Source organism: Cucurbita pepo, chromosome LG02 (assembly GCF_002806865.2).
Source record: "Cucurbita pepo subsp. pepo cultivar mu-cu-16 chromosome LG02, ASM280686v2, whole genome shotgun sequence".
NCBI lineage: Eukaryota > Viridiplantae > Streptophyta > Magnoliopsida > Cucurbitales > Cucurbitaceae > Cucurbita > Cucurbita pepo.
The window spans coordinates 13025238-13049871 of record NC_036639.1 but is presented as its reverse complement, the minus strand read 5'-3'; the positions used below and the strand labels follow the sequence as shown (position 1 = coordinate 13049871).

Below are 24634 nucleotides of genomic sequence, written 5' to 3'. Positions count from 1 at the left end.
ATGACTAAGTTCAAAGTTCTGGGTTCTGATAAGAACAAGCCAATTTAGCTATAACAAAAATAATATGGATCAACCAAAAGTGAACTCTCTGTACAAGAAAAAACCCAGCCAAAGCATCGAATCGTTCGAGTCCTTTGCATATTTACAGATACCAACATGATCTAAAGCCTTCAATCAAGTTATAAGGTATATGAAAACTTCAGTGTAAAGGAGCTGGCGATGTCTTACCAGATTAGTGACACTAAACTTCAGTATTCTAACAAAATTGCACAGACCTTCCCCCAAGATCTTCAGTTTTCAAGGAGTGGTTCTTCAAACCTGCAAAACTGCATCAGAACAATGGATTTAAGATGAAGAACACACAAAAATAAAGCATTTACTTAAATAAACCATAAAAGATCGAGCTACACTGACTCGAGAATGAGGGATTGCGGTACGTTAACATTCGGGAAAGATTTAGACGAATGCTGAAGAGGTATCAAGCCTGCACTTCTGCTACTGGAAGGCACGGGAGACTCGAACATGATTGCGCTACCATTAACACTCATTCCTGCCAGGGAATTTACACAACATGAACAATTATCCTCATTTTTTTATCAATATCAATTTGAGAGATTCTTGTGATTATAGTATTTGACATACCTTGAAAGATGATGAATACAAAGAAAAGCAATGTGATAAACAAAGCAGGTAAGTTGCTGTAGAATGAAGATGTTTTCTCTGCTTTCATCTTCTTCAAAGCTTGTATTCTCTCGACCGCGGCACGCTTTTTCACTGCCAATTGAGTCATCTCTTTAACAAAGATTCTGTCAGCAGCATCCAACGACGGACCCCTTGGAGGTCGTGGTGGCTTGTGAAGCTTTCCATTGTTCTTAATCGTCTCTTTAACGTTCTTCTTCTTCTCTGCAAGAGCTCCGAGTTCTCGTCTCTTTTCTCCATCTAAACTCTTGTCTATCAACAACTCCACGTTTTCATCAACACCAAGCTTATTGAGCTTGGTGGAATTACTACTGGAAGCAAAGCTACACCCTTGATTTATAGATCCATTAGTGCACAGAAACCCACTCCGAAGCCTACTGATAGCTTTCCTAACATGTGGTTTCGATGTCGAGTCAGATTCACTGCTCAGATCATCTTCGCTAGTATAATCACCACCTTCAAGATCTATTTCAAACTCTCTATCTTCTGTAGCCATACAATCTAAACCACTCATGTAAAGAGGTTTTACTTCCCATTATGGCAGGGCATTCATTCTACCAAGATCCTGAAATGAAAGGGCCTTCTTTTCTTCTCATCTTCCTAACACTCTGTTGAACCTTTCAATTACAAAAAAATAAATCCAAAACAATTAGCAATGGGCCAAGATACCAAAAAACAGAGAACCAACTTTTTATCAGATTTTTATATAGTGCAAACTATGAACTCACTCATGAACTTTGAGCATTGAGTTTATTTACCCTTATCAATATCATCCCCAAACTTTGAATTATCAATTTTCTATGATCAATCGATAGTATTAACCACAATAACTAAACAAAAGCATAATCCAAGCTAAAAGGGGCAAGAAGTTGTGGGACTGCCCTAACTTCATGAACTAAATCTATAATCTAAGCTTTAGATACATTAGCTTCTTAATGTGCTTATGTGACCAAATTTCGTTTCAAATTTATCTTTGTACACGTTCATACACTTCTGAAAACACCATATTCAATAGAACTCAACAACACAAGTGAAATGCAAAAATTGAATCAAATACGTAGCGCAGATTGTTTCTCCTTCTGAATTCAGTCATACCAAAAATATTACACAATGAAAACTCCATAATCAATAGAACTCAACAGGGAAAATCCCTCTCCCCCAACATACATGCAATTGTAGTAGCAGGAAAAGGGTAGGGGAGTTCAAACCTTGACGAGAGAAAGAAGAACTCACCGACAAACAGTAAATCAATAAGAAGAAGCCATTTCTGCCATTTTGAAGCTGGAGTTCATGGAGAGATTCAACTGGCACACGAACAACAGAAAAAGATCTGGGGAATAAAAAAAAAAAAAAAAAAAACCGAGGATATGAATGATTTGAAGAACAAAAATGGTGAGAGGGGAAGAAAGAGAGAGAACCCAGATCGTGAGATTTGAAAAGACGAGAGAAATTTGGGACAAAATCGAAATGGAGAGAAATTTCAGATCTGAAAACGTGAGGTGCGGCGCTTAAATAGGCAATTGTCATTTCTAAAACTTGTTCATCTCGCCATTTCCAATTCCAACTACAACAAAATTCAATTAAGCACACAATATTTTTAGCCAATAATCATAAAATTTTAAATAATTTATTAAAGTTTATAAATTTGTTAAACACAAAATTAAAAATTAAGAGGTATAAAAATTAAGGACTAAGCGAAAATTTGAATATGATTCGACGATTAATTTTTGTCACATTAAAAAATTAATTTAAAAAATAACACATTATATGTATAGGGGATTCTCAATTTCCTTCAGAGTATGATAGATATTATCAATTTAAACATAACCAGTAAATTATCCGCAGCTTCCACGCCTAGAAATAACCGTAATAACCGATTTATGAATATCTAGACCAGAAAACAAGACTCGGTAACCGGTTCGTAAATGTAATAACCAGTAAACACTGTCGTAAGCTTCCATATGGTATGAAATAGTGGTTGAATTCAGTCAGTCATGCTGTTGGCTGTCCAACAATTAGTTTAGGAAAACAGCAGAAAGAAGAGTTCTCCAAGGAACCAATTCATAACTAATTCAAAATCTCAACCGTTCATGAGAACTTCATCTGAAAAATAAAAAATCTAAGACGAGATTCCATGGCGCTCTTTACAACAAGTATCGAACCCAGTCGAACTATCAAACGTAACGATAAAAACTGGAAGTAGGCTACAATGAATCAGAGAGACCATTGTTATCAACTCAGTCCGAGACCATTGTTATCAACTCAGTCCAAGACCGTATGATACCAACATATTTACCTTTGATTAGGCGTTCCTCCATGCATTAGGCCTACCCAAGATGGATCTGAATCCTGAAAATTTTGGAATGAAATTAAAGCTATTGCTGGCCATTTCCTGTAAATCCAAAATAACCTTCTAATGGACATGGACATGGTGTCTCTAGTCCAGGCATGCTATGGAGTAATAATATGAAATTGGGCATCATGGAGATTATGTACCTTGCAATCATACCGCCAACAACCCGAAAAAGATGAAGATAACTAAAATCCTTTTAATTTGGCTGAAGAGTTAGACTACTTACCAACTTACTTCCAGGGGGTTAACAAATTAGTATCGTTTGTAAGCGTTTCCGTAATCGTCGTGCCTCTGACGTTGAAACTCCCCAAAACTACCATGAGGCCTTGAAGGAAAATTCTCCATCATATGATTTGGATACTTGCTTCTTGAATCAAGGGCCGCTAAATTAGTAGCCCCTTCATAATGGGAATTGACTGAGCCACCTTCATACTCAGAATAGTTATGCTGCTTATAACCAGCAAAACCTGAAGCGGCCATGTGCTGGTGCACTTGTTGCTGACGCCTTTGGGCATCAAGTTGGTGAAACTCATCCCATTGTTTTGCATGTGTTCCCCTCAAATGAGCCAATTTCTTCGTGTAGTTCTCTCTCATCTCCCTTATAGTCTTTTTAATAGAACCATAAGTAGAAAGCACAAACTTTAAATTAAAATAACGAAGAGTACAAATTTGAGTTGTGTAAAGAGATCCAAAATGATATCCAAAGAGGGAAAATGGCAACATGGAAAAATACGAAAATACACCAGGTGTCATTTGATGTATGATTGCTATGATAGGAGATCCATACCTCACGGTGTTTATAGTTCTCATCGTCTTCTTCTTTGTCACGAATCTTTCCAAGTTCAGTTGCTTCCCTTTTATACTCCATCTCCAATTCTTCAAGAGACTGGGGAAAAGCTGGATACTCGAACTGATGACTAGTTTGCAAATCAGATCCTCTTCTCTCACTATCCCATCCTTCCATTCTACCATATGCACTTTTGTTCTGATAACTATCATATGAACTGAATGAGCTGCCAGAATAAGGTGGATGAGCAGGAGATTTTGAGTGGCTTGAACGACCTCTAACTCTGTCGTTGCTATATGCTTCACAATAAATGAAGAGCAATGTTAAAAATAGGCAAATGCTAGAGTGTGTTGTGGTATAATTCAAGGTGATCATCATATAATCAAATGAAGAAACCATAGGAGGAAAAACAACCCAGATGCCCAATCATAAAATTGTTTTGTTTTGAAGATAATCTGATCAATTCAGATCCTATCCCTGAAAATTACTTCAGAGTCGCAAATATAAGCTTGAACAGAAGAACTTACCTTGTACAGCAAACAAATATAAGCAACAAATAACATTATTAAGAAGGCAAAGAGATGGAGAAAACAAAGATTGCTACAAGCTACAACATAGAATTACCAGCTTTCTATTGATGCCGTTAACATATCCTATGCTTTTCCTACCTTGAACCGAGCCCCTTGGATATTTCTGCAGATCATCACGAATGCGGTTTTCAACAGCCTTCTCCTGTCTGCTAAACCTAGGTTGAAATTGTGATGCATTTGTAGGACCAGAATGTGATCTACGGATGTCAGAACGTTGTGATCTTGAGCCAACTGGGCTTCGCTCAGGTGACCTGGATCTACTCATACGAGAACTAGAAAAACCCTTCTGATCACCTTCCTCCTTAATCATCTTGTGCACAGCATCTACTCCCTTTACCAGAATTAGCCTATCCTTGCCACTAACAATGATGAATTTCTCATCCATCTTGATCTTACAACCAATATCCTTTTCAATTTTCTGTACTACCCTATCAGTGAAAAGTGCTCTCACATGTTTATCCCTGGCTGGTACCCTTTCAAAAAAATCTTGAGCTTTACGATTTGATCCCAAGGTAGATGGGCATCCCTATGAATACAAAAAAATTGCAAAGTAGCATCTGTTAAAATAATGATAACCCGCTTGAATTCTACCGTCATGTAAAAACAGGGATATGAATTTAAAGCATATAAATTAGTTTCAGAAGGTCTACTTCTTGTAAGAAAACTATCTTTCTATAAAACAAATCATAAAGCATCAAATATTCTCAGTCTCTCTCCCCTTGCATGCAACCATCCACACAAACGACAAGTGAGTGCGAGATTGAGAGAAAACTTTCAATTACTAGGCAATGCTTGTGGAGGTTTTATTGTATGTACTCTCTGCTCAATTGTTCTTTCTAGCTTGCTCCCTATTACTTAGATATTCTCTCATTTATATGTATATATATATATATATATATATATATATATATATANTACAAATTTAGTTGATAAACTTTTAAACGTGTCTAATGAACCCCTTAAGTTTTAAATGTGTCCAAATAGTACAAAGATTGCCTAATACAAGTGAGACCATAAAATAGAACTCATATGTTGTGAAAAAACTATGTGCAATAACTTAACAAGATCGATAAAACGTTTATAGTAGTAACAATACCTGAGTAAAATGACCTGATTCTCCACATATTTTGCAGACCATTTCTTCCTCTTTTCTCTTCTTCCAATTCCTCTCTGTAGCTTTTGACTTGGCCTCCCAAACCTTGGCTTCTCGGCTGGTAAAATCAGTTGGCACAGCATTGGGATCACGAGGTCCATCCTCCTCATCAAAACCTCCATGAGACCTTTTATTTGTATTTGTCTTATCTTGTACTACAACAGCGGTTGATCGTGGAGGGCCAGTGTACTCCTTGTAGAGTTCACTAAATTCATCATCTGCATCCACATCTGGTGAATTCGCCATCACAAGAAGATCAAATTCAGTTTAGCTCCTGCATTTGTAGAATAAACCACACTAATCAATGTCCTGAAAATTGGCAACTGGCAAATTAGGCATACCTAAAAGCGAGAAAAACGCCCAATTCAGACTAAAAACCCCCTTGAATTGAAAAAAGAAAAAACAAAATAAACAGAAAATTTCTGGAGATAGGGAAGCAACCAGGAAAAGAAAAAACTCACTAGCTATCCCATTATGAAGTTATCCATATCCTAATTCAAACATTTAGGTTCAGATATAAGGCACCAATTAACTCCTAAGAACAATTACTCGGGAAATGTTTTCATTTCCAATCACAACCCACATTCCAACGCCACAACTCCCTTCCGCCGCCAGAAGGAGAGAGCGTGCGTGGTACTTATCGTCGCCGGAGTAAAAAAAGAATGCACACTTAAATTAGTAAATAAAATCAAAACAGAGACGTAATGTCGAAGCATATTAACACATTAAGCGATAGTGAGCTACTGTGAATCGTGAACTGAAAGATATTGAAGCAAAACTAAATCGTACAAATTACAGAGCGGGGACGAATAGAAGGTTTTTTTTTCTCCCCGAGAGAAATAAAGATCGGAAAGAAAAAAAAAAAAAAAAAAAAAAAAAAAAAAAANGAGAGAGATTATTACTGACAGCAACAAAGAATTCAAGTAAAACATGAAGGAAGAACGGAAATTAGAAGAAGGAAAGAAAAAACGGAGAGGAGAAAAGCGAAAGAAAGCAATACACTACGAGACCGGAATATAAAAAAGCCGATGATGGGAGAGGAAGGAACGAAGTATAAGACGAAATCCACGAGGAGAAACGAAAAATACCTTGTCGTCGGAGGGAAGAATCTGCCGGAGGCGGAGGCTGCTACCGGAAGGGAGGGAAGTGGTCCGTTTTTATGGCTCCAACTGCCGCGAAATAAACCAGAGACTCCGATAGGGTTTGATAGGTATTGCTAAATTACTCATATGCTCCTATTATTTCGAGTATTTACATTTCACTCCTCCCTCACAAAATGTGTCATTACTAAAATATTTTGAATCGGTTCGGTTCAGTTAGTTGAGTTAGAGACCATGACTCACTTAGGTTAGACAACCCAATTCATGGGTCCGATTAGTGATCCAAATCAATACGAGTTACGTTAGAAATTTTTTTCGAAACTGTTCAAAAAATTTTAGTTGGTTGAGTTGATGACCCATTCGTGTGACAGAATTCATGGGTCCGATTAGTGACCCAAATTAATACGAGTTAAGTTAGAAAAATCTTTCGAAACAGTTAAAAAAAATTAGGAAAATATTTTGAATCAATTCAAAATTTTACTTTTTTAATTATTTATTTTTTTAAAATTTTAAATTCTTTTCTATTAAACATAAAATTTAAAATTTAAAATTTTTTATTTGAAAAATATTAAAGATTTTTTTTTTTTTTTTTTGTTTTTGTAGATGATCCAGTGCGGAAACTTGCACCGAAGTTTCCGTGGTCATCTCTCTTTCATCTCGCGCGCTCGTCTTCGTCTTCGTCTTCGATTCTGCATCGCTTGTCCATTCACAGGCCTCGAGTAATTTTACGTTGTTTCGATTCCAATTCTTCGAAACTGGAGAGACATCGCCCAACTTCTTCGGCGCCGCCGTGGCCATCCGACGACCACCGCCCCAATTTCAACCACCAGTTTGATCCCTATGTTCAATACCCCAATCACCATCCCGGGCCTCCTTTTGGCGAGCCCAATTTCCCGCCACAGTACCCACACCGTCCGCCAGCGCCGCCGCCTCCGCCGCCTCCGCAACACCAGCCGCCGTTCCAGCACCAGCACCAGCCTCCGCCCCCGCCCCCGCCGCCGCACCAGCACCAGCAGCCGTACCAGCACCAGCAGCCGTATCAGCACCAGCGTAATAACTGGAACCATCCAGAGTTCCATAATCCTCCGCCGGACTACCGTCCCCCGCCACTCTTTAACGGCGGGGCCCATGAGGTGTTCGGAAACGGCGGTATGAGGCCGAATTATGGGAATCAAAATGCGAATTTGGGGCGTAAACGGCCTAGAAACCAGCCCATCAGAACAGTTCCTGCAGGTAATTCATGTTTGATGAGTCATAAAATACAGGAAATAGCTAAACTGATACTACAATGTGAACATGTAAACCTAATTGAGCTAATTACTTCTCATAGTCCAGCTTATAATTCCCTACTGGATTGTGAATTGAACTTAAAAATTCCTCTCTTAGACTGTAAAAGTGAGAATTAAATGTTCTTTCTTTGTTGGGTCTTTTCAAATTTAGAAGTTCATCCCGGGTACCCTTAATTCATCAAAAACTGTTTCTTTTACCTGAATCTACTAGTTCTGCACGTTTCCTTTCCCAATGATTATCCCTTGGTTCTGTATGAACGCGTTAGGAAAAAGTATTTTTGAACTTTTGTACAAGAATTCCAAGAGTAATTTGCAATTAAGTGGAGATATACGCTAGGAGCATCAGAATACTGTTTTGAGTGTCTAACTTGAGGTGCAGGGGAAGCTTTTTAGTTCAATGGCTTTCTGATATTGCTTTTCTTTAGAGTAATCAATTTGTTACTCCATAATGAATGTCTTTGAGATGGTTATTTTTCTTTCAAGATCATGCTGAGGCTGGTGGTACTGCAAAATTGTATGTTGCACAAGTTCCCCGAACAGGAACCGAAGAAGCTGTAAGTTTCAATTTCCACGGTTTTCCAATTCATTTAACGTTCTAGCCGAAAGAGTTCTTCTTATGAAGGAAAATTTATGGTCTTGTATCTTGTCATGGATTGTGGTTCCATCTTTTCGGTTCTTTTTAAGTTTTCTTAATATTTTTGTGTTGGGGTTTGTATGTTATCTTCATTTTCTTACTTTTGGGACTCTTGGGACGTTTATTTCACTCCTCAAGAAGGTTATATGCAATTAAAGATGGTTGAAATGTTTTTGTAAAGTTATTCAAATCATTCTGAAGTACTAACAGAAAAATTCTTCCATAAAAAAATTTAATATCGACTTTTTTCCCCTGGTATCCTTCAGAATCAAGATTGATTAGAGAAAAGAGTGTTGTATACTCATTATGTTTTGTTTTTGTTCTTAGTTTAAAATTTTAATATTTAAATCTGGACTATGAGAAGTAATTAGCTTCTCCATTAGTTTATAGTCATCTACACTTCTTCGTTTTAAATATTTAACAAATATTTAAATCTTTGGTTTCAGATTCGTCCCTTGTTTGAAGTTCACGGAGAGATTCTCGAGATTGTAATATTAAGGGATAAGTTAACTGGCCAACAACAAGGTATTCTCTTCGTTTTAAATTCCATTCCATTTTATTGTTCTGCCGGTTAATGGGTTGACTAGAGCATCAATATGCTCACTTTTGATCTTTATACATTCGTAGTAGTACTAGGGAGTGAAAATTGAGTGTGGTGACAGTACCTTGTCATTTGGAAACGGGGAAGCAAGGCACTTTGGAGAACATAATATATGCTGACAAGTGCTTCGAGTTGATTCCATAGTGAAGCATCCCCTTGCAAAAGCGAACTCTTATTTAGTGGATTACTGTCATTTTATTCCTTCTCGATTTCTTCGAAACAGTTCTTGATTCTTCCATACAATTAACACAAATATCTACCTGTTTTATCTATTTACTTTTTTATGGCTATGTTCCTTTAAGTTGATTTTGTCGTGCTTCCTTTATGGTTATCATCTTTAATTGAAGCTCAGTGAATGAAATGTCATTTTTAAATTTCTTCTCCAGTCTCAGTTGCTTTAAATAACAGCTTCGATATATGCATTTATATTGGATTATCTTTTATGGTTAAGAACCGAACGGATTCTGGTTAATCTGGCTTAATGCTGTCAGTCATTTGAGGTTATGAGAATAGAATAATGATATTAAAGCAGGTCTATGATTTTCACTTCAGGTAGTTGTTTTGTGAAATACGCTACCTCCATTGAAGCAGACAGGGCAATCAGAGCTTTGGACAATCAGTATACTTTTCCTGGAGTGAGTTATTAGCTATTGTCTATTATAGATGAACATATTAAATGTAGCACTTGCTCTTATTTTGAAAGTTCATTTTCTATCAACATAAATCGGTAAATGATTACTGAGTCGTTTCTGCTGTTTCTGGTAACATTTAGGCAATTCGTGTCATAATGGCTTTTTGTTCTCTCTCTCGTATAAAAAAATATTATGTCGTTTCTTATTATTCTTTTTATAATAGGAAATGACTCCTATCAATGTGAAATATGCCGATGGTGAAAAGGAGCGCCTTGGTAAGTTTCTAGCATTTCTGACCTCATGTCGCATCGCTAGGACGTATTTTTCCTTTATCTATGCTGTATTATTTGCATCATAGCAAGGCTATTTCACTTTGCAAAACAGTAGTTAAGCATTGTTTTGTAATTCGTTCTTGCATGCTATGTTTTGATCTTTGCACGGCCATGGTGAATATCATTCTGATTATTTCCCGTAAGCGTGAACCGCCTGATCAATTATCTTATCTCTATGCTCTTTTCAAATTTTTTATTTTTATGTTTTATGTAGGAGTACTTGAAAAATTGTATGTTGGTAGCTTGAATAAAAATACTACAAAAAGGGAAATTGAGGAGGTAAGCCATATTCTTCGCGTTCATACAACGTTGAGTTATTTTCTTAAAAGAAGCATTGCTCTTTTGGTTCTGAGGTTCAATTTTAATACTTAACAATTCTTTTTATTCCTAGGTTAAAGTCACTGAAAGAGAGAGTCCCCACCATAAACTTTTTGTTAACTACATTACTGGAAAGATGACTGAATTTTTTTAAAATTAATTTTGTATGATCTTTTTAGGGTAACTCGAGAATAATTAGGCAACTTCATTTTCTATAGGAGTGTGGAATCCTCTTTCTAACAGACACGTTTTAAAATCGTTAGGCTGACGGTGATATCCCCATGGTTGCATAAGCTGTAAGATTAGATGTTTTTTTGGTTCTTGAGCTCAGATCATGGTGGTTGCTTAGGATAATAAATAATTCGGGTTTTTCTTGATGGCCACTTGTGGTGCTTCAAGATTAATCTAACATTCCTTAGGTTTTCATGAACTTGTCCAGACCCACACAATTACATTGAATATCTCCTCATCATCCTCTCCCAGTATGGATTTTATTTAGGTTTTGGCTATTGTGTGTTGTGTGGACTCTGAGGATGTCTTGCATATTATTTGAGGGCATATTCTCCAGTGCCATAAAGCTTATGGATGATAGTTTGAGGAAATCACCAAATAAATGAGGCTAAAAAGTTGATTACTTTGATTTATGTTATTTGTTTATCTGTCATTTATTCAATTAAGAATCTTTTGTGAACATTTCACCGCCAGGTATTCTCACCTTATGGTTTTGTTGAGGATATTTATATCATGCGTGATGAGCTGAAGCAAAGCCGAGGTGCGTAAAATTATCCGCTTGGGCGATATAACTAAGAAATCTTGTGATCCTTCTATTAAATTTATTGAGGAGGATTTTTAAATTGTTCATTGTTCTTATCTGAGATTATATCTTAAAAAGCTATAGTTTCCAATTTACTGCATAATTTCTTTCTTACATGTGTCATGAAACTTGTACAATATGAAATTTTGAGCAGATCATGGTAGAGTAAAAGCTCTATTCTGATAGACAAAGTACCTATAGTTTCATCTTGTGTCGGAAAATAAGTTGGACTCGACAAATTATTTTCATCATCTAATATCAATGTTTTATGGATCAAGCCACTTTTTTTACTCAATTGCTAAATTAACTTTAATTTTGGGTCAGTCTCTCAATTTATGCTTCTGATTTCGCGCTCATGCTTTCTGAAGGATGTGCCTTCGTTAAGTACGCTCGTAGAGATATGGCAATGGCAGCAATCGAAGCATTGAACGGAAAATATACGATGAGAGTATGACTTGTCTCTATACCCATCTATAGTCTGAGCGCACGATCAGGCATTTTATGTGTACATTACTCTTCTAAGCGTAACATTGATTTCTTGTTTCTTCGTGACCAGGGTTGTGATCAGCCGTTGATTGTTCGTCTTGCAGAACCTAAGAAACCCAGGATTGGTGAACAAAGGTTCGGCCTCCTAATACATTACTCTTTTCTTAAATCTATTATCGATATGAAGAATAGTCTCGTGTTGCTGATTTCTCATCTGTCGTAACTATGATAATAATCAACACTTCTAGTTGCTGTACCCCGTAGTCTTGCTTCTTGCACCATCGAATAACGTTCTTTAAATCTTTCGAGGCCCACGAGAGTACTAATAATGTGTGTGTGTGTGAGAGAGGAAGCAAGGAAATACGGGAGCCAATTCGTGCCCGCTTCAACTGTTATGCTTATTTTCTTATTGGTCGTGTCAATTTCAATCGTTGAACCTCTCTCTTTCTGCACAGAAGCAACATGTCAGGCAGCCCGAAATTTGGTCATCATCCACACCCATTTAGGTACATTGTGTGTTTATTGCTTCCTTTTTGTTTACTAATTTTATAAAACAAATTGTTTTCTTATTGGTTTAACCTTTTCTAGACCAGAGCTTCCTCTTGGCCCTCCTGCTGGAGGATGTTTTCCTAATAACTCATATCCCGGACAACAAAACTCTGCAAGTTTAGGGCCACCAAAGAGTGCTTCCCAAGTGGTATCCCATGCCCCTTTCGCTCCTAATAGCATACAGAAGCCACCCCCTCAAATACAGGAACCCTCATCATCTTTTGCTCAAATGCCATCTCGACCGATGAGACCGACACAGCAAGTTTGTCAGCCTCCTACACAGACGGATTTTTCTAAGATGCCGAATCAGGTGCATAGTCAACAGCCCAGGCAAGATTCACATCAGCAGCAGCAGAATTTACAGGTTCATTATGAAAGTGATCTGAATTATAGTATTCTCCTAAGAGTTGTTTACTAAAGAGGTCCTTTAATGTCGGTTTGTCTCGGTAACTTATGCGTGTATTCTCTTTTATGTTTTCGTGCAGGGTCCTCCAGCACACGGTGTTCAAACCTTTACCGGTACTCCCAACTCGCCTATGACACATCCAAGTTCTCAGGTAGAGGGTCCTCTGGAGTGCGATTGGAGCGAACACACCTGCCCGGACGGTTTCAAATACTATTATAACTGTGTCACCTGTGAAAGTTTGGTAAGCTTTATATGCAACCAGCTCTTTTGCCACAGTTCCCCCATCTTTTATGGTACAATATATGATATAAACCTTTGAAAATCGGTCCTTAGTGGGAGAAGCCAGAGGAGTTTGCCACTTTTGAGCAACAATCAAAGCAGGAAAAGCTTCAAAAACCAAACCATGCAGGTCTCTCTTCTCCAGAGGGGCTTCCTCAGCCAAATCTCTTCAAACCCAACGTCCAAACTTCCGCAGCTGTACGAGTTAGTATTCATACACGATATATCTATACACGAATACGTACAGTTCATGCATTCATTATCTTCTATATTTCGTTAGGCCATAGTTCCGGGTTTCGGTTCTCACTAATTCTTTAATATGCTCAAATTCTTCTGCAGGAGTTGGATTGTATGCGACTTCAATCAAAAGCAAGTCCTGTTGTTAGTCCAGCCTGTGTTTAACAATGCTGTTTAAGTTATTAGGAAGGTTATTTAAGATATTTAGTAGTTTATCCTGTTAGCAACTAACGTTCATCCTTTTGATGCCTAGTCATTACAATGTGAATTAGGATGGTAACAAAGACTACACGTTAGCTGCTCGACTAGCAAGTACACGATGATTTTGTAACGCTCGTGTAAAGCTGATGCACTATATAGTCTATTGGCAATCTCAATGTTCCTGCAAACACTTGGTATAGTACATGTATGAAGGAGATGGGCTAAGCTTGCATGCCACTTCTGTCGAGTTGCTTCTCTAAACGGTAATTAATGTGATATTAATACTTTAGAAGCTTTTGTTCTTACTCTTTTTATCCATTCAATACGTGTTGATCCCTAATCTCCTCATATTATGAACATATATGAAATTGAAGGATATACTTGCTATTATGAACAGGGTCCAATCTTAATCGTGCGTTTATTTACAAGTGTTTTCAACTATAATAATCTAAGCCTATCGTTAGTAGATACTGTCCCCTTTGGACTTTCTCTTCTGACTTTGCCCTCAAGGTTTTTAAGACGGTCTATTAGGGAGAGATTTTCACACCCTTGTAAGTAATGTTTCGCTCCCTCTCAAACTGACATGGGATCTCGCAATTCACCCCTTGGAAGCCCATCTTTCTCACTAACACATTTTGCCGTGTCTAGCTTTAATACCATTTGTAACAGTCCAAATTCACTGCTAGGCTTCCTCTCAAGGATTTTAAAACGTATCTGCTAAGAACAAGAAATGTTTCATTTCTCTCTCCAATCGATGTGTAATCTCACGTCAACATTATTCAAAATAAAGACTCGAATTTCTTATCTGTAATATAATATTTTTTAACAAAACAAAGAATATTGCACTTGTTTTGATGGGTTTCTCTACCGGTCTAGTTTGACAACAATATCTATACGGTCATATCAGGTTACATCTTTGTATGATATCTTCTTTAAAATCTAATTCCTCTACGGTTCTTACTTCATAACACATCATTTATCGACAATATATTATAATTTCTATCCGTAAAAAAGAATTTAAATACACAATCGAATATTTTAAACATAAGAACGAACCTTGAAGTCATAATCAAGGATCCCTTCCCAAAAAAAAAAAAAAAAAAAAAAAAAAAAAAAAAAANGGATGTGGTAGGTGACTTTTGAACTTTCTTTCGGCCCCTCCATTTCAGGCTAATTTTATGGATTATTGATATAAAAGTAAAAAGAATATTCCCATTTCATGCATGGAAATGTACCTAATCTCGACCTCTTCACCTTTCGGGAACCAAACGATAATAGAGAAGACAAAAAAGCTAGATGTTCGTGTCATTCTCTATACACCCGCTCTCTCACACCCGACCTATAAACCCTCAAGTCCTAACAAAGTCCAAATACAAACAAAGTTTATAGTAAACCATTTTACGAGCTCGATCATACCCTGTTTAAATATCGACGGTTGACGTTGATCCAAACCCGTGTGAAACTCCATTATTGTTGCATATTCTCATGTCCCCATCATTCAATGAACCAAACCCACAAAAAAACAGGATGTTGCAATGCTTGTAAACTAAGGCATTAATATTGACAACCCTATATCAATCCATTTGATGTATTCATTATCCATTAATTCCCAACCCCTTTTCATATTTTTCAAAAAAAAAAAAAAAATCATTTCTTTCTTAGATTTCTAACGCATATTTAAACTTTAGCGTGTTACACGAAGTAGATATACATACCCGTGAACAAAAAGTTAAAAATTTAAACTTTTACTCCAACCAGACATCATTAAAACATACATCAAAATGACAAGATACATATTTACCTCTCCGTGTTGTTAATCTAAGAAAAAAAGAACCGTACGATTAATAACACAGTTCAATCATGATTTGTAGAAGAAAACCCTAATGGGGTTTCTATAAAGATCGAGATCAAACTATTTTTGAAGTTTTATCAATAAAAATTCGAACTTTCTTCGAGCGTATCGATCAAATTTAACTAAAATTTAACTTCATTATCATTAATGGTCAGTTGTGGGCTAATAAAAATAAAACTAAAATCTGTATTTTTAAACTTAGGCTAATATATATTTATATATATATATATAATATATATGTCTAAACTTATTGTAAAGTTTATTTTTTTTTTACTCCTGTTTCAGCATATGAGGAGGAACAACATCTTGAAGCAGCCCATGGTCGGCAAGAAAAGCAGGATTTGGGTTGCACAATCTTTTGTCCTGAAGCAATCCGGCCATGTTCGCTGCTCCGATGAGGCTGCGGTTGTAATCGACGGTTGAATGTTGGGGAGGGTAGAAGGTCGAGTTTTGTATGTATTGATGAGATATTGCTGAAATGTTTGAAATAATGAAAGTATTAGAAATTATTTTGAATTTCGTGAATCGAGATCATAGAAGGAAGCGAACTAACCATGAGTGTCGTTGCTAGCTTTGAGCCATGGTATGGGTGCAACACCGACACACCCTCCTCCCAACATGGAGGGCGGAGGTGGAGTGGCGATCGCTAAGGCGGACCGAGTGAGAATCGGACTTGGGTGAGTGTGTTGGCCTTCGTACGTGGTGACCACGACGGTTGGATCAACAAAAGATCGTTCAACTCTCTTCTTTACGTTACAAGATGCATTGGTGCATCGATAATAGCTCCTAAAAAGAAAGAGCACCAGAAAATTATTATTATTAAAGTAACAACGTAAGCCCATAGCTAATACATATTGTTCAAGAAGTTTCCACACACTTATAAAGAATGTTTCGTTCTCCTCTCCATCAATGTGGGATCTCACAATCCACCCGCTTCAAGGCCCAGCGTCCTTATTAGCACACCGCCTCATATCCACCCTTTCATTTCAGGTTTCCTCTCAAGATTTTTAAAATACGTCTACTAGGGAGAGGTTTCCACACCCTTATAAAGAAAATTTCGTTCTCCTCCCCAATAATGTGTGATCTCACAATCCACCCCCTTCGGGCCAGTGTCCTTACTGACACACCGCCTCGTGTCCATCCTTCTATTTCGGGTTTCCTCAAGATTTTTAAAACTCGTCTAGTAGGGAAAAGTATCCACACCCTTTATAAAAAATGTTTCGTTCTCCTCTCTCATCGATGTGGGATCACACAATCCACCCCTCGGGGCCCAGCGTCCTTGCTGGCACACCGCCTCGAGTCCACCGCTTTCGAGACTCAGTCTTCTCGTTGGCACATCCACTCGGTGTCTAGCTCTAAAACTATTTGTAACAGTCCAAACCCACCACTAGCAGATATTATCCTATTTGGACTTTCCGTTTCGAGCTTACCCTCAAAGTTTTTAGGAAGAGGTTTTCACACCCTTATAAAGAAGGAATGGTTCGTTCTCCTCCACAATTGACGTGTAATCTCACAATTAACACAATGAATCGAGGCGAGTAAAATAGATACCTAGGAAAAGGGCTGTTTTTGACAGCTTTTTGGCCGTACTTCCTCCAACGATACCCATCTTCGAGATGATCGACCTCACTCTTCGTCATGAAAGCAAATCTTTGTCCCTTCTCTCTCTTTTGCTTCCTCCTCTTCACCTTCAAAGGATTATTACATGGCTTATGTTGTTGTTGAGGATTTTCACCGTCAGCGTCGTGATCGGCAGCGTCGGTAGAGGGGGAGGAGATGGAGGAGGAATTAGGGGTGTCCGGAGGGTTCACAACCTCCGAACAATAATCCTTAAATTCACCATTTTTAACACCAAGCAGCTCCATGAACCCAACAGACAATTTTTCACCATCACAAAAATCAAATAAACTGCCGCCTGTCATACTGTCGGAAAATGGCAAATACCCACCACCGCCGCCGCCTCCGCCGCCGCTGCCGCCGCCGGAGTTCATAATCTCTTCCTTCTTCTTCTCCATGTCCGATGCTTCTGCGGCGGTTTGCTTGTTGGATTTTTTCTTCTCTCTCTAAAAACTTGAAATCAGACAGAAAGTGACTGTTGTTTGTAATCTCTTCGAATCACACCTATAAATTTAACTCTCAATTTTTTTTTAAATATTTATTTATGTACGGAATATAAAATTAAAATTAAAATTAAAAATTTATATTAATACATAAAATAATTTTTAACTACTTAAAAAATCTATTTTAATTTTTTAATTAACTCAACTTTAAAATGAGTAATAATTTTAAATTTTTTTTAACTTTGTGTATAAAAAAATTTATAATTTTTTTAAACACAAAATTAACATTATTTTAAATTATGAAATTCTTTTAGATTTATAATACAAAACTATGAAATTCAACTGAGTATTTAAAATTTATAAAGAATTATTGTACATGTTTTTAAAATTTTAAATTTTAATAATTTAATAAACAAAACTTGTAATTTAACTTTTTTTTTAGTTTAAATTATTTTAATTAAAATTTCAATATGATAAAAAAAGTTATAATTTAAAATAAAGAAAGAATTTTGGATCTGGATCGGGTCAAAAGTAAATATGAATTACTTGACCAGCTACTACCCGAGATTCGAAATGTGAACACGTTTTTATCGTACTTCTTACTCGTGCGATCCTAGCAGCTGAAAGTGGATCGTAAAAACCTCGCACGTGCATCAGATAAATAAATAAATAAATATGCCTCTTTTTTCTAATTTTTCCTTTTCTTTTCCTTTAATTCATTTCTTTTTTAAACCCTATTTTTCTTTCGTTTCAAATTGTGTTCACACTTAAAAAGCAATCCACAAAGAGAATATATGATTACGTTATTTTTTTTTATAATTATTATTTAGCTTTAAAATTAAATTTAACCAGCTGTTAAAAGTAATCCTAAAAAATTAATGAATAATATTATTCGTAGTAAAATAGTAAAATTTGACGTATAGAATACAAATAATTAATTATATGTACAAACTATATAATAAAAAAAATTAGATCAATATGAATATATTCGTAGACATTAATATGACATAATTTACACATACGTGACATATGAAAAATTAAAAGATAATGTTTTTAAGCCTGATTTGATGAAAAGTTGGGTATATAGCTCAACATAATGCATGAACACAATTTAGGGTAATGTACAGAATATATTCCCAATTTGACTGATCGGGAACGCGGATTGGATCAAACTATTTATATATGCTTATACAGTTATCCCGAAAATATGCTGGTTAGTGGTTAAGAAATGCTTACGAGAATTAACGGTTATTATCTATATCAATAAGGTGCATCTTATTTTTCGATCGCTCAATTAATGTGCAAAACTAATGATTCAAAATGGATGCACGGGAATTTTGTACCTAATCTATCTGAATTTGATCGTCAATCTAAACGTAGTTTAGTTTATCAAAGTAATTATTATAATCGTGATACTGTACGGTGATCGTCGTGTTGAGAAAAACTGCGATGTCCAAGAAAAGATTTTGTTGGTATATGTTTGCTATTTGACATGGCTCGTCAAACTCGTTCGTTCTAGAAAGTTAAATAAAAATATAATATATAATTACGACGTGGCTTTGTTTTGTCGCCTCGTGAATTTACATATAATATGATTAATGATATAATATTTGAGGTTGATATAAGACCAAAATGTGTATGGGTAGAGATTAGGCAAGGTGTTAGGGGAATATTAAATAATTAAGGTTGGCTTGTGTGACACGCCCTCGATGGATATTGAGACCATATAATAAACATTATTGATAATAAAAATGAAGATTTCGCAATCTTTTAAAACATTATAATATGAATCAAATCATATTAGTGGAAAGCTATTGTTAATTATTTAAGATAACGTGTTTGATTATATCTAACTATTTGACACATATTGTTTCGGGTTACGTTTGGGAGTATTTTTTGATTTGAATTGTGTTGATTTTCGAGAAAGTTGAGAAATTTAGGTTCGGTTCGATTCGCGGGTAGAATCTTTTTTGGTTGGATCTGTTGGTGGATGAAAGTTTCACGTCGGTTAATTTAGGGAATGATCATGAGTTTATAATCAAAGAATACTATTTCCATCGGTTTGAGGCGTTTTTGGGGAAACCCAAAGCAAAACCATTAGAGGTTATGCTCAAAATGGACAATATCATACCATTGTGGAGAGTCGTGTTCATCTAACATGGTATTAGAGCTATGAGTCGAGCCTCGATTAAGGGGAGGTGTAGTTTGTTCGAGGGGAGGTGTTGGATGAAAGTCCCACATCGGTGAGAGCATGCTCAAAGTGGACAATATTATACCATTGTGGAGAGAGTCATGTTCATCTAACAGGATCAACCCAATCAACCTGAAAATACTGCTATCATACCATTGTGGAGAGTCTTGTTCATCCTGTTCATCTAACAGGATCAACCCAATCACCGCTATCATACCATTGTGGAGAGTCCTGTTCATCCTGCTCATCTAACAGGATCAACCCAATTAACCTGAAAATACTGCTATTATACCATTGTGGAGAGTCCTGTTCATCCTGTTCATCTACCAGGATCAACCCAATCAACCTGCAAATGCTGCTAGTCGATATTGTCCGTTTTAGCCCGTTACGTATCGTCGTTAGTCTCACGGTTTTAAAACACATCTGATAGAGATATGTATGAACTTGAAAATACTGTTAGTCGATATTGTCCGTTTTAGTCCGTTACGTATCGCCGTTAGTCTCACGGTTTTAAAACACATCTGATAGTGATATGTTTCAACACTCTTATAAAGAATATTTCGTTCCTCTCTTCAACCGATGTGAGAGGTCAAGTCAGACCAAATCAATCTGTTTAAACGTGTATCAACCTCGATCGACGCATGTCGGCCACCTCAAAAACATGCTAGTTTGTGTGTCTAGAAGTGATTAATTTAACATGTTTTTGTTGGTAATGAAAGAGAAAGTGATGGGAAATGTTTATCACGTTAAGAATCCACCATTATTGGCGGGTCATAAGCTATGGAATTGCCATGCACTTCTAATTTCATAATTATGAAACCCCACCACCTAACCATTACTTTAATCTTCTCTAATCAACTTTATTGGGATGATAACACAATCTCTTTACAATTAATAAACAACAACATCCTTAATTATTGATAATATTTTCATCTTTATTAACGTTTATGTACCTAGGTTTTAAATTTTATTTCAAGTTGATCGTAAATTTTCCCGATTCTCATGATTTTGAATATATCACGGGTTTTCTATCCACCTGACGATTAGTTCTAGCTTTTATTTGGTTAGTTATGTTAGCTGACCGTATTAGGGTTTACATGTGAGATTCCACATCGGTTGGAGAGGAAAACGAATCATTACATATAAGGGTGTGGAAACCTTTCTCTAATCGACGCATTTTTAAACCGTGAGGCTGACGGCGATACGTAATGGGCCAAAGCGGACAATATTTACTAACGGTGGACTTGGGCTGTTACAAATGGTATCAGGGCCAGACACCGAGTGGTATGCTAGCGAGGACGCTGGACCCCAAATGGGGTGGATTGTGAGATCCCACATCTGTTGGAGAGTGAAATGAAGTATTGCTTATAAGGGTGTGGAAACCACTCTCTAGCATACGCATTTTTAAAACGTGAGACTGACGCCGATGCGTAATGAGCCAAAGCGAACAATATTTCCTAGCGATTGACTTGGGTTGTTACAAATGGTATCAAGGCTAGATACTGAATGGTATGCTAGCGAGGACGCTGGACCCCAAAAGGAGTGGATTGTGAGATTCCACATCAATTGGAGAAGGGAATGAAACATTGCTTATAAGGGTGTGGAAACCGTTCTCTAGCCAACACATTTTTAAATTGTGAGGCTGACGACGATACGTAATGGGCCAAAGCGGACAATATTTACTAGCGATGGACTTGGATTGTTACAAATGGTATCAGGGCCAGACACTGAGTGGTATGCTAGCAAGGACACTAGACCCCAAAGGGGATGGATTGTGAGATCCCACATCAGTTAGAGAGAGGAATGAAACATTGCTTAAAGGGTGTGGAAACCACTTTCAAGCAGACACATTTTTAAACCGTGAGACTGACGGCGATGCATAATGGGCCAAAGTGGACAATGTTTGCTAGCGGTGGACTTGGGCTGTTACAAATGATATCAGAGCCAGACACCGAGCGATATGCTAGCGAGGACGCTAGGCCCTCAAGAGGTGGATTGTGAGATCTCACGTCGATTGAAAATGAGAACGAACCATTGTTCTTTAATAGTAAAGTGGTTCTAGAAGTTTGACATTGATTCAAACCCTTTGTGTTTGTTAATTAATTGATTGATTGATTAATTAATTAATGAAGAAAGGGTTTTGAAAGCACATGGGAGGAAGTCAATATGTTTGTGATTACATATAAAATTTAAAGGAGAGTCAATGAGATTGAGACAAAGATCCCAAATTTTACGTACACATAGGATCAATCCTGCCGACATCATGTGTCATCCAATTCCTTCTATTTATTTATTCTCTTATTATTATTATTTTTTTTAATCCCATTAATTAATTGACCACACCTAAGCTCGAGCGGCCAAGAAATCGACCTAATTTTTCCCTTCCTCGAGTCGGAAATGATTCAAAAAAGGGCTCGAAAAGGAAATGAAAATTCTAATAGTTACAACTCTGAAGTGAGATAAGTCTAAACCGAGCTCTCTTTTTCTAAAAGCTTGTTCCATTCTTCTTCTCCGCGTTCTAGCTTAGGCATTGGAACATGTTGTAACAGTCAAACCCCACTGCTAGCAGATATTACAATCTTTGAGTTTTTCCCTTTCGGGTTTTCCCTAAAGATTTTTAAAACGCGTCTGTTAGGAAGAGATTTCCACACCTTTATAAAGAATGTTTCGTTCTCCTCTCCAACCGATATGGGATCTCACAATCCACTCTCCATTCGGAGCCCAACGTCCTCACTAACACTCGTTTCTCTCTCCAATCGATGTGGAATCACACACTGTGTTGCAAACATCTCCCAAATGAACAAATTTATAGTTGAAACACGTGTAAGTCAATTACGTTCTTGCACATCAACAACGACTATTAAATTTATAATTTATTAATGTTAAATTTAATTTTTAGTCGTTAATAAAATCATAAGCATCACTAACGTAAGAAGATTCCTCATGTAACACGTTTAAATGAAATCGAAAAAGACATAAGATAAGAATAAGATAGATAAGTATAGCCTAAAATTATATGCTTTTCTTGTCATATCAACTTTTAATGCCAAACTAGGTACCAAAAATTAAATGATTCAAACGTGTTATTTTTATTTTTATTTTATTTTTCTACGTACAATTTTATATTTATTTTATTTTATTTTGTTCCTCCACTTTAAAATATATAAAAATTAAAAAAAAATATATTTTACTTGGTTAACCATGGTTAGGTTATGGTTAGGTATAAGGTATTGTTGGTTTGGGCCACCACGAACCAATTTATAGGTGTTTGGATCTGGTAATGCTCAAAAGTTGCGGCCCACTAAGCCCATGAGGCTTCTAAGTGGCCCATTATCAAAATGAGTTTTTTAAATTAAATTCGGACGAAAATGCCCATATCCTATGATTGAGCCATAAAAAAGGAAGGTGACCTTGTTGGTATAGACAGTAACGTTCATTTCATTTAAACATTTCTTAGTTATTTTACGTGAGATCCCACATCATTTGGAGAGGGAAATGAAGCATTTCTTATTACGGTGTGGAAACATTTTCCTAACAGACACGTTTGAAAATCGTGAGGCTAACAGCGATATGTAACGGGCCAAAGTAGACAATATTTGTTAACAGTGGACTTTGGCTGTTACGTTCTATTCATTCCTTATCAGGGTGTGGAAACATTTTTCTAGCAGACACGTTTGAAAATCGTAAGGCTGACAGTGATACGTAACGGGCCAAAGTAGATAATATTTGTTAACAGTGGATTTTGGCTGTTACGTTCTATCCATTCCTTATCAGGGTGTTGAAACATTTTTCTAGCAGACATGTTTGAAAATCGTGAGGCTAACAGCGATATGTAACGGGCCAAAGTAGACAATATTTGTTAACAGTGGACTTTGGCTGTTACGTTCTATCCATTCCTTATCAGGGTGTGGAAACATTTTTCTAGCAGACACGTTTGAAAATCGTAAGGCTGACAGTGATACGTAACGGGCCAAAGTAGATAATATTTGTTAACAGTGGATTTTGGCTGTTACGTTCTATCCATTCCTTATCAGGGTGTTGAAACATTTTTCTAGCAGACATGTTTGAAAATCGTGAGGCTAACAGCGATATGTAACGGGCCAAAGTAGACAATATTTGTTAACAGTGGACTTTGGCTGTTACGTTCTATCCATTCCTTATCAGGATGTGGAAACATTTTCCTAGCAGACACGTTTGAAAATCGTGAGGCTAACAACGATATGTAACGGGCCAAAGTGGACAATATTTGTTAACAGTGGATTTTGGCTCTTACGTTCTATCCATTCCTTATCAGGGTGTGGAAACATTTTTCTAGCAGACACGTTTGAAAATCGTAAGGCTAACAGCGATACGTAACGGGCCAAAATGGACAATATTTGTTAACAGTGGACTTTGGCTCTTACGTTCTATCCTTAGGAACGCTCTCAATCGGATATAGTCTTGATTCATTCAAGTACCATTTCTTTACTCATGTGTCATTGTTTACATCTTTCCTAATAAAAATTTGAACCTTTAGACATGTTTCAAAAACAAAAACAAAATATTATCGATGGTCTGAGACATAATCGATAAATATTGGTTTATTTACCATAAGTGGAAGAAAATCTTCCCATTTGATTTGAACACATTCAAAACAAGAAGAACCCAACACAAAGAAGAGAAGAAACTAGATCAATATATACAGATAAAATGGATCGATATCAATATCAATATCAATCATTGATAGACCCATTCAACACATGAACCAAAGCTTGCATCATCTTCACCTTCATTTGCAACCACACAATATAATCAGCCGTCTCTCTAAAAAGCCCATTCAACTCCAAAGATTCACCCTTTGGTATCATCTTCCTTAGCCTCTTGATCCTCTTACAACAAACCCTCTTCTTCGACCTCGATCTCGACGACCCCTTTTCTTGCATAGCTCGATCTCTAATTCAAAACAACAAAAATGGGGTTTTTATAACCTAAAAATTGGATTTAAAGCTTAAAGCTTTTAAAGCTTTTGCATAAAATTGGTAGAGCATGTTAGGAGGTGATGCAGCCACATGATTGTTTTATACCCAATCTA

The 24634-nt window shown here is 36.7% G+C and overlaps 4 protein-coding genes across 5 annotated transcripts; 1 reads left to right on the top strand and 3 right to left on the bottom strand.

Moving 5' to 3' along the window:
• Positions 1–161: 161 nt before the first annotated feature.
• On the bottom strand, positions 162–1213 carry LOC111788501. Its single transcript, XM_023668837.1, has 4 exons — positions 643–1213; positions 415–550; positions 276–326; positions 162–168 (listed from the first exon to the last, which is right to left on the bottom strand). Exons 1-4 carry the CDS (start codon positions 1211–1213, stop codon positions 162–164), a joined length of 765 nt encoding a protein of 254 aa, XP_023524605.1.
• Positions 809–6784, bottom strand: LOC111788735. Of its 2 annotated transcripts, XR_002814210.1 has the most exons (8): positions 6671–6784; positions 5526–5856; positions 4508–4955; positions 3840–4138; positions 3279–3658; positions 2996–3048; positions 1933–2029; positions 809–1316 (listed from the first exon to the last, which is right to left on the bottom strand). XR_002814210.1 is itself a non-coding variant. In XM_023669200.1 (6 exons), the coding sequence occupies exons 2-5, from the start codon at positions 5826–5828 to the stop codon at positions 3305–3307; spliced, it is 1404 nt and encodes a 467-aa protein (XP_023524968.1). In that variant the 5' UTR covers positions 5829–5856; positions 6671–6784; the 3' UTR covers positions 2650–3048; positions 3279–3304. The 2 variants fall into 2 exon arrangements, 1 of the variants encoding a protein (XP_023524968.1); XM_023669200.1 differs by lacking the exons at positions 809–1316; positions 1933–2029 and having other exon boundaries at positions 2650–3048.
• Positions 6614–13765, top strand: LOC111788499 (CUGBP Elav-like family member 6). The gene is made up of 15 exons (XM_023668836.1): positions 6614–6731; positions 7286–7915; positions 8455–8525; positions 9052–9130; positions 9759–9841; positions 10062–10113; positions 10385–10449; positions 11194–11260; positions 11671–11750; positions 11859–11923; positions 12244–12294; positions 12377–12701; positions 12823–12984; positions 13077–13226; positions 13362–13765. The coding sequence occupies exons 1-15, from the start codon at positions 6614–6616 to the stop codon at positions 13422–13424; spliced, it is 2061 nt and encodes a 686-aa protein (XP_023524604.1). The 3' UTR covers positions 13425–13765.
• Positions 13766–15543: 1778 nt separating this feature from the next.
• Positions 15544–17406, bottom strand: LOC111789095 (probable WRKY transcription factor 23). The gene is made up of 3 exons (XM_023669740.1): positions 16864–17406; positions 15866–16098; positions 15544–15785 (listed from the first exon to the last, which is right to left on the bottom strand). The coding sequence occupies exons 1-3, from the start codon at positions 17325–17327 to the stop codon at positions 15583–15585; spliced, it is 900 nt and encodes a 299-aa protein (XP_023525508.1). The 5' UTR covers positions 17328–17406; the 3' UTR covers positions 15544–15582.
• Between the last annotated feature and the right edge of the window lie 7228 nt (positions 17407–24634).

What these genes read in the sequence shown, in the direction of transcription:
- LOC111788501 (XM_023668837.1), bottom strand. Translation starts at nt 1,213, where the DNA reads ATGAGTGGTTTAGATTGTATGGCTACAGAAGATAGAGAGTTTGAAATA. An exon ending in TGTATTCATCATCTTTCAAG is followed by an intron (nt 551 to 642) that starts GTATGTCAAATA and finishes ATTCCCTGGCAG; the next exon opens with GAATGAGTGTTAATGGTAGC. An exon ending in CCGCAATCCCTCATTCTCGA is followed by an intron (nt 327 to 414) that starts GTCAGTGTAGCT and finishes GTTCTGATGCAG; the next exon opens with TTTTGCAGGTTTGAAGAACC.
- LOC111788735 (XM_023669200.1), bottom strand. Translation starts at nt 5,828, where the DNA reads ATGGCGAATTCACCAGATGTGGATGCAGATGATGAATTTAGTGAACTC. An exon ending in AATCAGGTCATTTTACTCAG is followed by an intron (nt 4,956 to 5,525) that starts GTATTGTTACTA and finishes TTGTATTCATAG; the next exon opens with GGATGCCCATCTACCTTGGG. An exon ending in AGAACTATAAACACCGTGAG is followed by an intron (nt 3,659 to 3,839) that starts GTATGGATCTCC and finishes TCTATTAAAAAG; the next exon opens with ACTATAAGGGAGATGAGAGA.
- LOC111788499 (XM_023668836.1), top strand. Translation starts at nt 6,614, where the DNA reads ATGGGAGAGGAAGGAACGAAGTATAAGACGAAATCCACGAGGAGAAAC. An exon ending in TGGTGAAAAGGAGCGCCTTG is followed by an intron (nt 10,114 to 10,384) that starts GTAAGTTTCTAG and finishes TGTTTTATGTAG; the next exon opens with GAGTACTTGAAAAATTGTAT. An exon ending in GTGTCACCTGTGAAAGTTTG is followed by an intron (nt 12,985 to 13,076) that starts GTAAGCTTTATA and finishes ATCGGTCCTTAG; the next exon opens with TGGGAGAAGCCAGAGGAGTT.
- LOC111789095 (XM_023669740.1), bottom strand. Translation starts at nt 17,327, where the DNA reads ATGGAGAAGAAGAAGGAAGAGATTATGAACTCCGGCGGCGGCAGCGGC. An exon ending in AAAAACAGCCCTTTTCCTAG is followed by an intron (nt 16,099 to 16,863) that starts GTATCTATTTTA and finishes CTTTCTTTTTAG; the next exon opens with GAGCTATTATCGATGCACCA. An exon ending in AGCTAGCAACGACACTCATG is followed by an intron (nt 15,786 to 15,865) that starts GTTAGTTCGCTT and finishes CAAACATTTCAG; the next exon opens with CAATATCTCATCAATACATA.